Source organism: Schistocerca americana, chromosome 4, assembly GCF_021461395.2.
Source record: "Schistocerca americana isolate TAMUIC-IGC-003095 chromosome 4, iqSchAmer2.1, whole genome shotgun sequence".
In the NCBI taxonomy this organism is placed as follows: domain Eukaryota; kingdom Metazoa; phylum Arthropoda; class Insecta; order Orthoptera; family Acrididae; genus Schistocerca; species Schistocerca americana.
Window position 1 is genome coordinate 666,610,078 of NC_060122.1, and position 15,601 is coordinate 666,625,678.

Below are 15,601 nucleotides of genomic sequence, written 5' to 3' on the forward strand. Positions count from 1 at the left end.
GATTCACACAGAATTTGATACACACCCACTGTTATGTTTGCGGAGCCACTGTAAAATCACCACACACCAAACACAGAGTATTATGGAAATCACTGTTGACACGCAACATGTCCTCCCAGCTGAATGCCACTCCACACACTGACTTATCAGATATGCAGCTCTCGCCACATAGCAGTGCCAAGATCTTCTACTCCTACTTTACAGATGGCAGCACCAGTCCCGAAAATTTTGGATTCCACCTCATCGTGTTTGCTCTTCAACTGGACCCAAAACTTTCCTTTGAATCTTTTTCTTTGCAATTTCCAGTGCTTCCATCATTGCCTTCTTTAAGAGTCAAAAATTCTGCTGCATTAAATGCTTCTAGGAGGAATACAGCAGAGCAGTGTCTAACTTTTGCTTTGAGGTATACTGATTTATTACAAGCAACCTTAGCGAGTTAATAGGCTATTTTTATCTTATTAACTCTTGCTTTAATGGGTTCTTTCTCTGAAATGTTCAATTACTTCTCCTACATACTTCAATTTGTCAGTCCTTTCAATTTTTCCATATTTAGTTTTCATTATCTTGGGGGCTACCTTAATATTTATCAGAAATTTGATTTTCTCAAAAAGCGACAATACCATGAAAAAGGATAGATTGCTAATCACCTTACAGAAGAGCAGAGGAGATGCTGAGTCGTAGTACAGAAAAAGAGGCCTTTTAAACATGTAAGCATTCGGAAGTGGACAACACACACACATTCATGCAAGCACAACTCTCACAAATATGATCACTGTCTCTGGCCACTGAGGCCAGATTGCAACCAACTACCCATGATAGGAGAAGAAATATGAGTGGTGAGGGTAAGGAGGGGGCTGGGGCAGACAGGCGGAGGGACAGCAGGGTTGGGGGAGAGTAAAGTGCTGCTTGTGCAAGCACACAGGGACATAGTGAAGGAAAGGTAGGCCAACTAGGTACAGTCGGAAAGTTAGACATATCATCAGTATTTCTGTCCATATCAAACCTACTAACCACCAACAATATCTCCATTTCAACAGCTGCCATTCACAAAGCAGCATTCCCCTCTTGATTCAGTACCACCCAGATCTAGAGCAACTGAATCACACTCTCCATCAGGCTTTCGACTGCCTCTCATTGTGCCCTGTAACAAGGAATGTCCTACACACTATCCTCCTCTTCCCTCCCACAACGGTAATCCATTGCCCACTAAACCTATACAATATCCTCAACCATCTCTACTCCACCCCTACTTCCCATCCTTTCCCACATGGCTCATATCTCTGAAATAGACCTAGATACAAGACCTGTCCCATGCATACTCCCAACATCATGTGTTCCAGTCCAGTCACAAGCATCAACTATCTCATAAAAGACAGGGCTGCCTGTAGAAGCAATCACGTGATCGACAAACTAAGTTGCAACCACTATGCTGAGTTCTGTGTGGGCATGACAGCCAACAAGCTGTCTGTCTGCATGAATTGCCATTGACAAACTGTGTCCAAGAGACAGCTGGACAATTCAGTTACTCAGGATACTGTGCAACACAAAGTTCTTTACTTCAGATACTGCTTCACAGCCTACACCATTTGGATCCTTCCTATTAACACTAGTTTGACTGAATCGTGCAGGAGGGAACTCTCCTGCAACATATCCTACATTCCCGTAATCCCCCTGGCCTCTACCTTTGTTAGTCCCTGTCCTTCACTCACCTACACAGCCTTCCATTCCACCAATGCATCCACACTTTTTTTTCCCTTTCCTCTACCCCTCTCCTTTTCAACCCTGCCGCCACATCTAACCTTCTGACTGCACATAGCTGATTTAGTCTGTCTTCACGATGTCTCAACATGCTCCTACAAGTAGAACTTTACTGTCTCCCATCCCTATCCTGCTATCCCTCTCGCTCACCACCCCAGGCCCTTCCTTACCACCCACCAACCAGATTGCTTCTCCCATCATGTGCAATTGCTTACAATTTGGCCACAGATAGTGGTCATGTGTGTGCAATTTTTGCTTGCATGAATGTGTGTGTGTGGTTTTTGTCTACTTTAGAAGAAGCCCTTTTTGGTGAACACTTACATGTTTAGCAGTATTTTTGTTGTGCCTGTCTGCAACTCAACATCTCCCCTGTACAGTGTGTAGCAATCTATCCTCTTCATAATATCGTCATTATTCGATCCTGGATTTCCCACTGTTTGATTTTCTTGAAGATGATTTAGTAGCTTGCTTTTTCAACTTGTCCTTTCAGCAATTCTGTCTCATCACTGTTTCCACTGAGACTGAAAAAATAGTGAGGTTATCTACACATGTCTGAGGATCTGAATATTGCACCCAACAAGCATGAGTATAAACTTCAGCCACTCACTGCCTCTAATTGTATTTACCAACTGCCAGTCTTCCACATTGTAGGATTGCGAATGCACTTTAAAAGAAAAACAACAAAATAGAATTACTTTGGCTTCAAATGTGTGAATGCTTAATAGTGCCTAAAACTGATAGATGTTGAAGTTAAGATACTGTTGACAGATCTGAAGTGTAAGATTATTTTTATGGCAATATCCGAGACCTGAGGAGAGTGGAAAGCACAAATGGTATCTTTCACAATCTGGATCTCCTTTAGCTAGCAAAAGATGAAATAAGATTATCTGCAGACAAAGTATAAAAACATGGAGTCAAGAAGAGAGGAAATACACTTTTGCTAGATGATGGCTCTTTGTTCTGAAGGCTACTGTTTATGTCACATTTTATATCTGCCTCTGTCTTTCACCATTTGATAAACAGCAATTTGTAGTTGTTTGTAATTGAAAGGAATAATGACATAAAATCAGGAGAAGAGTGAGCCCACATGATTATAAAATATCCCACTATAGTATAGCTTGTAACTTCGGTCTAACCTAATGTCCAATTTCATGGACACATTATTGGCACTGTAAGTAACATTTAAATTATAGTGCAGCTTGATATATGGCATTATATAGTCCTATTACCACAATACTGTCTGATAATTTATCACAATGTATTTTAAAATAACATAATAAATTTATTAATGTATTCAGAACAGCTTATAAATTAATTCCTATACTAGTATTCTTACCTTATATTCGAGTGTAACTTTCACAGTGAGTCACTCAATTTACCATCTTCCGTATCATATAATTTAGAATGCCACCATGTCTGAAGTATGTGAGATCTACCTCAGTATCAAATCTTGTTATAACCTGGAAACTGCGGCTACCATCAACCTACAATAGTTGCAAAACTTGTCAGTTCTGTACACAACAAATTTAAAAAAGATAAAAAATGCTGCCTTCAAATATCATTCATATTCACTTGTAAATTGCTTTATCAGCTGACAGGAATTACACAGCAATGCTGAAAAACTAGGTGAAGGTCAGAAAAAAATGCTGGTAATTTTAAAACTCAATTGATGTCCTTCTTGATCATATTGTGCTATGCTGGCACAAACCAGAGTCATTACCAATTTGTTTTCACTGAATGAAGAGTACTTATCTTAATTCACTCCATTATTTGCATTCCTCTGTGGTATGAATTTTGCTAGACGATCCCCTCAATCCATTAACTTTGAGCCACTTGCTTCTTAATCCTCTTTCTCTGCTGGCCGGTGTGGCCGAGCGGTTCTTCACTACATTTTCTTGCCCCATCCAACAAAAAGGCTATTGCTAAATTATAACCCACATAGTAAACCCTATTGTAAGATAACATCCACATTAACTGAACAGCCTGATCCTGCACAACCAACAATAACTAGGTATAACCTACAATATTTCGCAAAGTAGGGGAAGCAGAAAGGCCGAAGGAGTATATAGAGGGTTTATACAAGGGCGATGTACTTGAGGGCAATATTATGGAAATGGGGAAGAGGACATGCATGAAGATGAAATGGGAGCTACAATATTGCATGAAGAGTTTGATAGAGCACTGAAAGACCATCGAAACAAGGCCCCACGAGTAGACAACATTCTGTTAGAACTACTGTTAGCCTTAGCAGAGCCAGCCATGACAAAACTCTTCCATCTGGTGAGCAAGATGTATGAGACAGGCCAAATACCCAGAACAATATAACAACTCCAATCCCAAAGAAAGCAGATGATGACGTGTGTGAACATAACCTAAATATCAATTGAGTAAGTAACAGTTGCAAAATACTAACACAAATTCTTTACGGACGAATGCAAAAACTGGTAGAAGCTGACCTCAGAGAAGGTCAGTTTGGATTCCGTACAAAATATAGAAACACACGAGGCAATACTGACCCTACAACTTATCTTACAAGAGAGGTTAAGGAAAGACAAACCTACATTTATAGCATTTGTAGACATAGAGAAAGCATTTGACAATATTGCCTGGAATACTCTCTTTCAAATTCAGAAGGTGTCAGGAGTAAAATACAGGAAGCGAAAGGCTATTTATAATTTTTACAGACACCAGATGACAGTTTTAACAGTCGAAGGGCACGAAAGAGAAGCAGTGGTTGGAAAGGCAGTGAGACAGGGTTGTACCTAACTTATCTCCGATGTTATTCAATCAGTACATTGAGAAAGCAGTAAAGGAAACAAAAGAAAAATTTGGAATAGGAATTAAAATCCAGAGAAATAAGAACCTTGAGGTTTGTCGGTGGCATTGTAATTCTGTCGGAGACAGCAAAGGGCTTGGAAGAGCAGCTGAACGGAATGAACAGTGTCACGAAAGGAGGATATAAGATGAATATCAACCAAAGCCAAATGGAATGTAGTCAAATTAAATCAGGTGATGCTGAGGGAATTAGATTAGGAAATGAGACACTTAAAGTAGTAAAGGAGTTTTGCTATTTTGGCAGCAAAATAACTGATGATGGTCGAAGTAGAGAGGATATAAAATGTAGATTGGCGATGGCAAGGAAAGCATTTCTGAAGAAGAGAAATTTCTTAACATCGAGTACAGATTTAAAAGTCAGGAATTCTTTTCTGAAAGTATTTGTACGGAGTGTAGCCATCTATGGAAGTGAAACAATGGCGATAAACAGTTTAGACAAGAAGAGGATAGAAGCTTTTGAAATGTGGTGCTACAGAAGAACACTGAAGATTAGATGGGTAGATCATGTAACTAATGAGGTATTGGTAAAAATTGTAGAGGGAGACCAGGAGATGAAGACACTAAGCAGATTCAGAAGGATGTAGGTTGCAGTAGTTACCCAGAGATGAAGAGGCTGCACAGGATAGAGTAACATGGGAAGTAGCATGGAGAGCTGCAGCAAACCAGTCTTTGAAATGAAGCACAACAACATTTCACTTGCTCCTCTTCGTCCAAAATATAGACCAGTTATGGGTCAACTAACATTATTCTCTCTGCATTCTAATTTCTCTTGTTCTCTCTATTTTAGCCAAAACTTGCCATACGTGCATAAGAGTGACCTCCTTGTGGCTGTGATATACACAGTCATATGGCCAGTGCTCTATTGCTTAACTTTTGATAAGCCTCATTAATAGTTTGCATGCAAACATCAACATACTGCTACAATAGTTTACTGTTGGAACATCTACAAGCAGTAAAAACTTAACCACACATTTCACAGTCTTTCAAATAAATTGAACAGACACTGTCATTGCTTTAACACATGGCCTATTGGTGCACCACTTATTTCATGTTTAAGTTGATGCATTGTTGTTGTTGTTTAAACCAACACAGGTTTCTTGTCTGAAACTCGGCCTTGGACTGACTGTCTTGGGACCAAAAAATCGGTCCCTTATACATCATCACAATAATAGGCTCTGAAACTACACATTGGTCGATGTTTAATTTACAGAAATTACAATTAAAACTTAACTAATTAGAGTAACTGCATAAATCGAAAAATTGCATCTTTTTAACGGTTTCTTCTATTTCAAGGAGTAAGCTGTATTATTTGTTTAAATCATGAAATTAACAAATATAGTTATGCAAACAACACTTTTGATGAAACTGGAAATTACTTTGGAATTAATAAAGAGCTGGCTTTGCTAACATGTTTTCGAATAGAGTCAAATAGATCCTTTAATATGAACTATTAGTTGTTCCTCCAAATGTTTACAATTAGTACAGAATTTATATTCGTTTATAAGTCAACAATGGAATTTAAGTTATGAAACAATTACTGATTTCACCCTATAATGAAAAATACAAACTAGGCATAATCAAAATAAATTAGAAAATCAATTACATACATAAAACAAATCACAAAATAAGACCTAGTGTTATATTCTTTAAAACTAAGGGCCAACATTTCTCTTTTATGAAAATTCAGATTATACTCATGTATTTTAATGGTAATTAGTTCAAAAATGAAAAAAATGAATTTTATAGAAGGCAGATGGCAAAACAGGAGGGAAAGTAAAATATCCAGCTTGCTTCGTCACACACTGTATACCTATTCTCCAACTTTTTGTGTCCCATTTTCTCTAGATACCACCTCTCCCTGAACCTCAACTATTCTGTTGCAATGAACTCTTGCTGTTTCCCATATAGGTGTATATGCCAGATGTGATATAGTGTTAATACTGGTGCACTAATGCTAAATCATGTCATGGGTCTGTTATAATTAGCTACAACTAGGTGTTAGCAGAGCTTACATTCAGTAAATTTTTGTAACACATAACAGTTTGCACTGCTCAGAAGAAATACAGAGTTTCAAGAAAAGTTTAAGAGCAGTTGGGTATTTCTAATGTGTGAAAGATCCTAATGGGCAAGAGAAGTCTTGCAAATTCATTTGTGTAAGGTACAGAGTTGATTGGTGTTTGACAACTAAGTGAATGTAACACTACTGAAAAATTTGTTAGTTAAGGTTGTGGCTGTTTATTTTCAGTTGTGGAATAACGGGTAACAGTACCTAATACCTCTAGTACAAGTTCAGATTTATGATTCTTGCAGTTAATCAGAAAAGGTTAAGTACCATCATCCACAAATGGTAAATAAATGTAAAACTTTGTATTCACTTTGGCATCAGAGTGGTATGCTTTCTTTGTAGTTCTTTTTCTGCAGTCTGCAAACTGCAGTCTCTCCATGGTATCCTTGCTTGTCCTACATTATTTTCCCCACTCACATGTTAAGTTCATCCACAGACAGCAAGAGCGTACTGAAGAACTACCCAGTTTTTTCCAATTTGCTCAATGGAATAGAGCACTTAAAACTTGTAATTTGTGTAGTCTTTTTCTGAAAACACTCTTTCTCGACTTTTGGGCAGGAATTATAAAAGCTTATATATTCCTAAGTTGAAGTTACTTATTGCATCTCTATCAAAGTACCCTCTATCTATCTACTAAAGTAGCCCAATTCTTTCATGCTGATGATGTTATCTATGAGTATATGCGACAAGTTAAAATTGTATTTTAGACAAGAGTCTAACCAGAATACTTGGCTTTCATGAGCAACGAATCATTTGTGTGTGCGAGTCAAATGTCACGAGATCATTCAAGCAAGATTGAGACTGTACTGAGTACTTCGGCATATTGGGAAATGTTGAGCCTATTCAAACGCAGGTATTGTTCACTAAGCCTTATCCTTCAGAATTCTCCAAAATAAATTTGTATGACACCTCAATGGATAAAGCTTCAATGTAAAAATGTCACCATAAAAATGTTGGCCTCAGCAGCAATAGTTTAATCTGAGAATGTAAGATGACCCTGTGCTTTTCAAATGACAAACTTGGGAAAAAAACAATTGTCTTATAATTGGATAAATATGTTACGTAGATATGTGTTGGACAGAGCATTTCAAAGAAATATAGAAAGGGTTTGGATACAAATCATTTCAGACAAGGGGATTATAATCAAAATTGTGAAAACAAAAATTATGATGGGAGGGATGATGACGACGACGACAACGATGATGATGCTCATAGAAATCCAGAAATGTGACCACTAAGAGATCTGATATCCACCTCAACCCTCAACATTTCAATCAGGGTGCTAAAATTTGTGGACAGTTAGCCTAAAGGACACTCTGCTGAATGACCTCAATATGAGGGGAAAGGACAATTATTTCAATACGTGGCAATAAGGGTAATGAATTGCTACATAAAATAATGCAACAACAAGGAGGTAATTACATGAGAGCACCACATTAAGTAAGTAAAAAGTAAGTACGAGTAGATCAAAATTTTGGGGTAATTTTTGGCAAGACAGGGTTAAGGACAAAATACAATAGGAACTAAAAACCTGAACTACAAGGAGGTGATTTAGTAAACTTTTATGGTGTTGACATGGGAGGAAATCCAAATTAGACTGCTGATGATAGTTTATATATTTGTGAGAGCTTTTTTGATTGCAAAGAAATAGTAAAAGATAAGGAGCATGAGAAATGTATGGTACATGAAGATGCAACTAATGTTTGTGGTGGTGTTGAGGGAGAAATTAGGGCAATGAAAATGAAAATATGGATTATTTTGTTGGACTGGAGGATGACTGTATAGATGAGGAGCAAGAGGAGTCTATGTTATTAAGTTGACAGGGGTAGGTAGAAATGAAAGGGAAGTTGCAGATTAACTGTCTGAATCTGTTACGTGAGTAAATACCAATAATGCTCATGAACTGGCCATTGCAAATGTTCATAACAAATATGTATGTGAGATGCCTAACCAGCCTTTTATTCTAAATCCTGAAGTTAGTAATTAAAGTTTTCTGTGCAGATGTTGGGTAAATGCGGGGGAATAGTTACTTAGTGACACACTTGGAAAAAGTTGGCAATCTTGGGCAAAGAGTTTACGCTGATTGGTGGAAAGTTAACTGCAATAGAATTTATGAATCATTAAAGGGAAGGTAGGGATGAGTGAATTGTGTTTTTAGGGAACTTTTGTAATGACCACTACAATACAAGTAGCAATGATGACACTGATATAAACATGGCAAGTGATTTAGAAACAAGAGCATTGAGAATAGCAGAGATATGAATTTCAGTGCAGTCAAAAAGCACTTACTACACAAAGACATTAATACAAAGACAAGTGATGAAATAGGAAATCCATACACTCGTGTAAAAACAGGAAACTGGAAGTTTTAGTGGATTCAGGCACCAGAGTTTCTACAATATCGGAAGCTTTAACTAATGAAATCAGACACAACAAGAATTATACGGAGATGCCGGTGATAGGAACTAGGATTAGAAGGGCTACTGGTAGAAGCAGTAAGTAGGTGAGATAGCAAACTTCACTGGTATTTGAAATTTAGGGTGTAGAATTTGAGCATGATCGCTTAGTACTTTCAGAATACGTGAAGAATTTATTTTGGGGACTGATTGTTTACATAACTTAGTGCATCTCTTGAATGGAACATTATATGTGACAATAAGGGAGGCAGTTGTGAAAAAAATGGACAGGTTAGCATTAGTGGAAAAGGAAAGTTACGTGATAGAGGAACATTTAGAACTAGAAGTTGAAGAGAAGGGGTTAATGAAAATAACCGAGGAAAAGATATCTGAAACTGTGTGGCTACAATGATGATAATTTGTTATGGGACTACTGAGAGGAGTTCTGTGATGTATCAGGAAGTGTGAAGAATTCCGAATGTGTACTAAAATTCAAACCTCATGAATCTTTCTTTAAAAAACCGCATGCTGTACCAATCGCAAGGAGACCAGTTGTTGAAAAAAAGTTCCAAAAGGTGGAAGGGCATGGCATAACTAAGGGAAGGCATGGCATAACTAAGAGGAAGTAGTAGTGATTATAATAATCCTTTGGTAACTACAGCAAAACATAATGGAGGTGTTCGATTTGTTTTACAGTTCAGACTTCTTAAAAGAGAAAATAAAACATTTATACAAGAGAAAATGATCATCCTGAGTACATAAATGAGTTATTACACAAGTCTGAGTTTATTAAGCTGATGACAAGCTTCGATTTAACCTCTGGATTTTGTCAAGTTCCACTTGGTCCCGAATCTCTGAAATACACTGCAAATCTCTGAAATACATTGCATTTTTGTACAATGGTAAATGCTATCAGTATTGTGTTGTACCCTTTGGTTTCAGCAGCTGAATTCATCACCATTTTGGAACAGGTGTTAGGTCAGGAATTATCTTCTAAATTAATTATATATGTTGATGACATTTTGCTTCTGAACCATGAGCTGGGATTCAATTATTTGTTATTAAAAGATAGTTGGACAAATTGTGATCAGGAGGGACGACATTAAAACTGGAAAACTGTCAATTCATGGTTAATGAACTTAAATTCTTGGGACACTGCATTACTGAGAAAGGTATATTACCTGACTATAACAAAATTAAAGCCATTTCTGAGTTTTAAATGCCCAAAAAGAAGAAACAATTGAGATCGTTTATTGGAACATATGGATATTATAGTGTATACCACCATAAACAAACTATGAATGCCAAAAAGTTTGTGTAATTTACTGAAAATAACGCTGTTTTGATCCGTGGCAAGGAATTCCAGGAAGCTTGGGGAATTGTAATTTGCTGTGTAGACTAGACTTACGCTAACCATTTTGTATATTATGTGATGCTAGTGATTCTGGACTCGGTGCACATTTGTTTCAAATAAAAGACTGTAAATGGAGCTTTCGCAACAAACGGTTGCTTCATCAGGAAAGAGGGAAGGAGAGGGAAAGACGAAAGGATGTGGGTTTTAAGGGAGAGGGTAAGGAGTCATTCCAATCCCGGGAGCGGAAAGACTTACCTTAGGGGGAAAAAAGGACAGGTATACACTCGCACACACACCCATATCCAACCGCACATACACAGACACTTGTAAAGGCAAAGAGTTTCAGCAGAGATGTTGTTGAAAGACAGGTGAGGTATGAGCGGCGGCAACTTGAAATTAGCGGAGGTTGAGGCCTGGCGGATAACGAGAAGAGAGGATATACTGAAGGGCAAGTTCCGATCTCCGGAGTTCTGGCAGGTTGGTGTTGGGAAGTATCCAGATAACCCGGACGGTGTAACACTGGGCCAAGATGTGCTGGCAGTGCACCAAGGCATGTTTAGCCACAGGGTGGTCCTCATTACCAACAAAAACTATCTGCCTGTGTCCATTCATGCGAATGGACAGTTTGTTGCTGGTCATTCCCACATAGAAAGCTTCACAGTGTAGGCAGGTCAGTTGGTAAATCACGTGGGTGCTTTCACACGTGGCTCTGCCTTTGATCGTGTACACCTTCCGGGTTACAGGACTGGAGTAGGCGGTGGTGGGAGGGTGCATGGGACAGGTTTTACACCGGGGGCGGTTACAAGGGTAGGAGCCAGAGGGTAGGGAAGGTGGTTTGGGGATTTCATAGGGATGAACTAACAGGTTATGAAGGTTAGGTGGACGGCAGAAAGACACTCTTGGTGGAGTGGGGAGGATTTCATGAAGGATGGATCTCGTTTCAGGGCAGGATTTGAGGAAGTTGTATCCCTGCTGGAGAGCCACATTCAGCATCTGATCCAGTCCCGGAAAATATCCTGTCACAAGTGGGGTGTTTTTGGGGTTGTTCTGTGGGAGGTTCTGGGTTTGAGAAGATGAGGAAGTGGCTCTGGTTATTTGCTTCTGTACCAGGTCGGGAGGGTAGTTGCGGGATGCAAAAGCTGTTTTCAGGTTGTTGGTGTAATGGTTCAGGGATTCCGGACTGGAGCAGATTCGTTTGCCACGAAGACCTAGGCTGTAGGGAAGGGACCGTTTGATGTGGAATGGGTGGCAGCTGTCATAATGGAGGTACTGTTGCTTGTTGGTGGGTTTGATGTGGACGGACGTGTGAAGCTGGCCATTGGACAGATGGAGGTCAACGTCAAGGAAAATGGCATGGGATTTGGAGTAGGACCAGGTGAATCTGATAGAACCAAAGGAGTTGAGGTTGGAGAGGAAATTCTGGAGTTCTTCTTCACTGTGAGTCCAGATCATGAAGATGTTATCAATAAATCTGTACCAAACTTTGGGTTGGCAGACCTGGGTAACCAAGAAGGCTTCCTCTAAGCGACCCATGAATAGGTTGGCGTACGAGGGGGCCATCCTGGTACCCATGGCTGTTCCCTTTAATTGTTGGTATGTCTGGCCTTCGAAAGTGAAGAAGTTGAGGGTCAGGATGAAGCTGGCTAAGGTAATGAGGAAAGAGGTTTTAGGTAGCGTGGCAGGTGATCGGCGTGAAACGAAGTGCTCCATCGCAGCGAGGCCCTGGACGTGCGGAATATTTGTGTACAAGGAAGTGGCATCAATGGTTACAAGGATGGTTTCCTGGGGGTAACAGACTGGGTAAGGATTCCAGGCGTCTTTGATGAAGGATGGGAGACTGCATGTAATGGGTTGAAGGCGTTGATCTATGTAGGCAGAGATACGTTCTGTGGGGGCTAGGTAACCAGCTACAATGGGACGGCCGGGATGATTGGGTTTGTGAATTTTAGGAAGAAGGTAGAAGGTAGGGGTGCGGGGTGTTGGTGGAGTCAGGAGGTTGATGGAGTCAGGTGAAAGGTTTTGTAGGGAGCCTAAGGTTCTGAGGATTCCTTGCAGCTCCGCCTGGACATAAGGAATGGGATTAACTTGGCAAACTTTGTATGTAGTGTTGTCTGAAAGCTGACGCAGTCCCTCCGCCACATACTCCCGACGATCAAGTACCACGGTCGTGGAACCCTTGTCCGCCGGAAGAATGACGATGGATCGGTCAGCCTTCAGATCACGGATAGCCTGGGCTTCAGCAGTGTGATGTTGGGAGTAGGATTAAGGTTTTTTAAGAAGGATTGAGAGGCAAGGCTGGAAGTCAGAAATTCCTGGAAAGTTTGGAGAGGGTGATTTTGAGGAAGAGGAGGTGGGTCCTGCTGTGACGGAGGACGGAACTGTTCCAGGCAGGGTTCAATTTGGATAGTGTCTTGGGGAGTTGGATCATTAGGAGTAAAATTAGGATCATTTTTCTTCGTGGCAAAGTGATATTTACAGCAGAGAGTACGGGTGTAGGACAGTAAATCTTTGACAAGGGCTGTTTGGTTGAATCTGGGAGTGGGGCTGAAGGTGAGGCCTTTGGATAGGACAGAGGTTTCGGATTGGGAGAGAAGTTTGGTGGAAAGGTTAACTACTGAATTAGGGTGTTTTAGTTCCAGATTGTGTTGATTGGGATTTTGAGGTTTTGGGGGGAGTGGAGCTGGAAGTGGGAGATTGAGTAGATGGGAGAGACTGGGTCTGTGTGCAATGAGAGGAGGTTGAGGTTTGCCGAAAAGGTTGTGAAGGGTGAGTGAGTTCCCTTTCTGGAGGTGGGAAACCAGGAGATTGGATAGTTTTTTGAGGTGGAGGGTGGCGCCACCTTCCTTGACGTTGACCTCCACCTGTCCAATGGCCAGCTTCACACGTCCGTCCACATCAAACCCACCAACAAGCAACAGTACCTCCATTATGACAGCTGCCACCCATTCCACATCAAACGGTCCCTTCCCTACAGCCTAGGTCTTCATGGCAAACGAATCTGCTCCAGTCTGGAATCCCTGAACCATTACACCAACAACCTGAAAACAGCTTTTGCATCCCGCAACTACCCTCCCGACCTGGTACAGAAGCAAATAACCAGAGCCACTTCCTCATCTCCTCAAACCCAGAACCTCCCACAGAACAACCCCAAAAGTGCCCCACTTGTCACAGGATATTTTCCGGGACTGGATCAGACTCTGAATGTGGCTCTCCAGCAGGGATACGACTTCCTCAAATCCTGCCCTGAAATGAGATCCATCCTTCATGAAATCCTCCCCACTCCACCAAGAGTGTCTTTCCGCCGTCCACCTAACCTTCGTAACCTGTTAGTTCATCCCAATGAAATCCCCAAACCATATTCCCTACCCTCTGCCTTCTACCCTTGTAACTGCCCCCGGTGTAAAACCTGTCCCATGCACCCTCCCACCACCACCTACTCCAGTCCTGTAACCCGGAAGGTGTACACGATCAAAGGCAGAGCCACGTGTGAAAGCACCCACGTGATTTACCAACTGACCTGCCTACACTGTGAAGCTTTCTATGTGGGAATGACCAGCAACAAACTGTCCATTCGCATGAATGGACACAGGCAGACAGTGTTTGTTGGTAATGAGGACCACCCTGTGGCTAAACATGCCTTGGTGCACTGCCAGCACATCTTGGCCCAGTGTTACACCGTCCTGGTTATCTGGATACTTCCCACTAACACCAACCTGTCAGAACTCCGAAGATGGGAACTTGCCCTTCAGTATATCCTCTCTTCTCGTTATCCGCCAGGCCTCAACCTCCGCTAATTTCAAGTTGCCGCCGCTCATACCTCACCTGTCTTTCAACAACATCTTTGCCTCTGTACTTCTGCCTCGACTGACATCTCTGCCGAAACTCTTTGCCTTTACAAATGTCTGCTTGTGTCTGTGTATGTGCGTTTGGATATGGGTGTGTGTGCGAGTGTATACCTGTCCTTTTTTCCCCCTAAGGTAAGTCTTTCCGCTCCCGGGATTGGAATGACTCCTTACCCTCTCTCTTAAAACCCACATCCTTTCGTCTTTCCCTCTCCTTCCCTCATTCCTGATGAAGCAACCGTTTGTTGCGAAAGCTTGAATTTTGTGTGTCTATCGACCTGCCAGCACTTTCGTTTGGTATGTCACATCATCATTGTTTTTTGACTATAAATTAAGTATGTTATGGAGCCTGAGAAGCTAGTTGCAAATATAGAGTCTCATTTACCATCAGGAGGGTATAATAATATTGAGGAGGAGAATAATATTGAGGAGGAGGAGGAGGAGGAGGAGGAGGAGAAAGATAAGAGCTCATGATTATGCATCTGAAAGAGGTTAAAGGTGAGAAGGTAATTAAGACCTTTTGCAATATCATTCGTAGAGAGCAGAATCATGATGGTAATTGGAAACTAGTGAAATGTTGTTTTGGTAAAAAGAGCTGTACAAAAGTTGACAAATATTACAAATTACACAAGGGAATATTATTTATACGAATGAATTTAGACTCTGACCACTGCAGATTGTGTTGCTCAGAACAGTACAGTGACAAATTTATTATGTATACTCTTGAAGGCTATGGACACTTTGGAGACCAGAAGTTTAAAAAAAATTACAACATGCTGAAAACAGTAAGGAAACAAATTTCAACTTGCGACAGATGCCGACAAGTGAAGATAAGCAACAGAAATTTTCATGGTCATGCAAAACATACTACCTCAGAAACCTGTAAGTCTTGTTGTGATCGATGTATACAGCTTGTTAACATGAAGACGAGGAGGGGTGATTTGGGGGGGGGGGGGGGGGATGATACTGTTTCATAATTATAGAGAACATATTTTCTAAGTATATCAAATTATACTTTGTCAGGAAAGGAACAAGCACTTATTTCAAAAATAGAAAAAGGACTGTTTCACACAAGAAGATCTACCTGTAGCAAATAACACTTTTTAATATCTACTTAGCTACTGGCCAGTAATTCTGCAGAGAGGTGTGTGTGAGAGATTGGTAGGTTGTGCAGGACCAGCTGCAGTCATGAACACCCCTCTGGATTGAACACATCCCCACATGAAATACCATTTGACAAAAAACCAGCTAATTTAATTAATGGAAACATTGAATTCCCAGAATGTAAACCTATTTCAGCATAAGAAAGAGAAGCTGTTGTAAAAGAAACAACGAAGAACCAAGGCGAAGC

At 40.6% G+C, this 15,601-nt stretch overlaps 1 protein-coding gene across 1 annotated transcript in view; it reads right to left on the minus strand.

Moving 5' to 3' along the window:
* LOC124614011 (cytoplasmic aconitate hydratase-like) overlaps positions 1-15,601 on the minus strand; it is a 321,152-nt gene that overhangs the window by 13,852 nt on the left and 291,699 nt on the right. The window contains exon 18 of the mRNA XM_047142827.1: positions 3,095-3,242. Within this exon, the coding sequence (XP_046998783.1) occupies positions 3,129-3,242 (114 nt within the window). The 3' untranslated portion in view covers positions 3,095-3,128. The remainder of the gene's footprint in view (positions 1-3,094; positions 3,243-15,601) is intronic.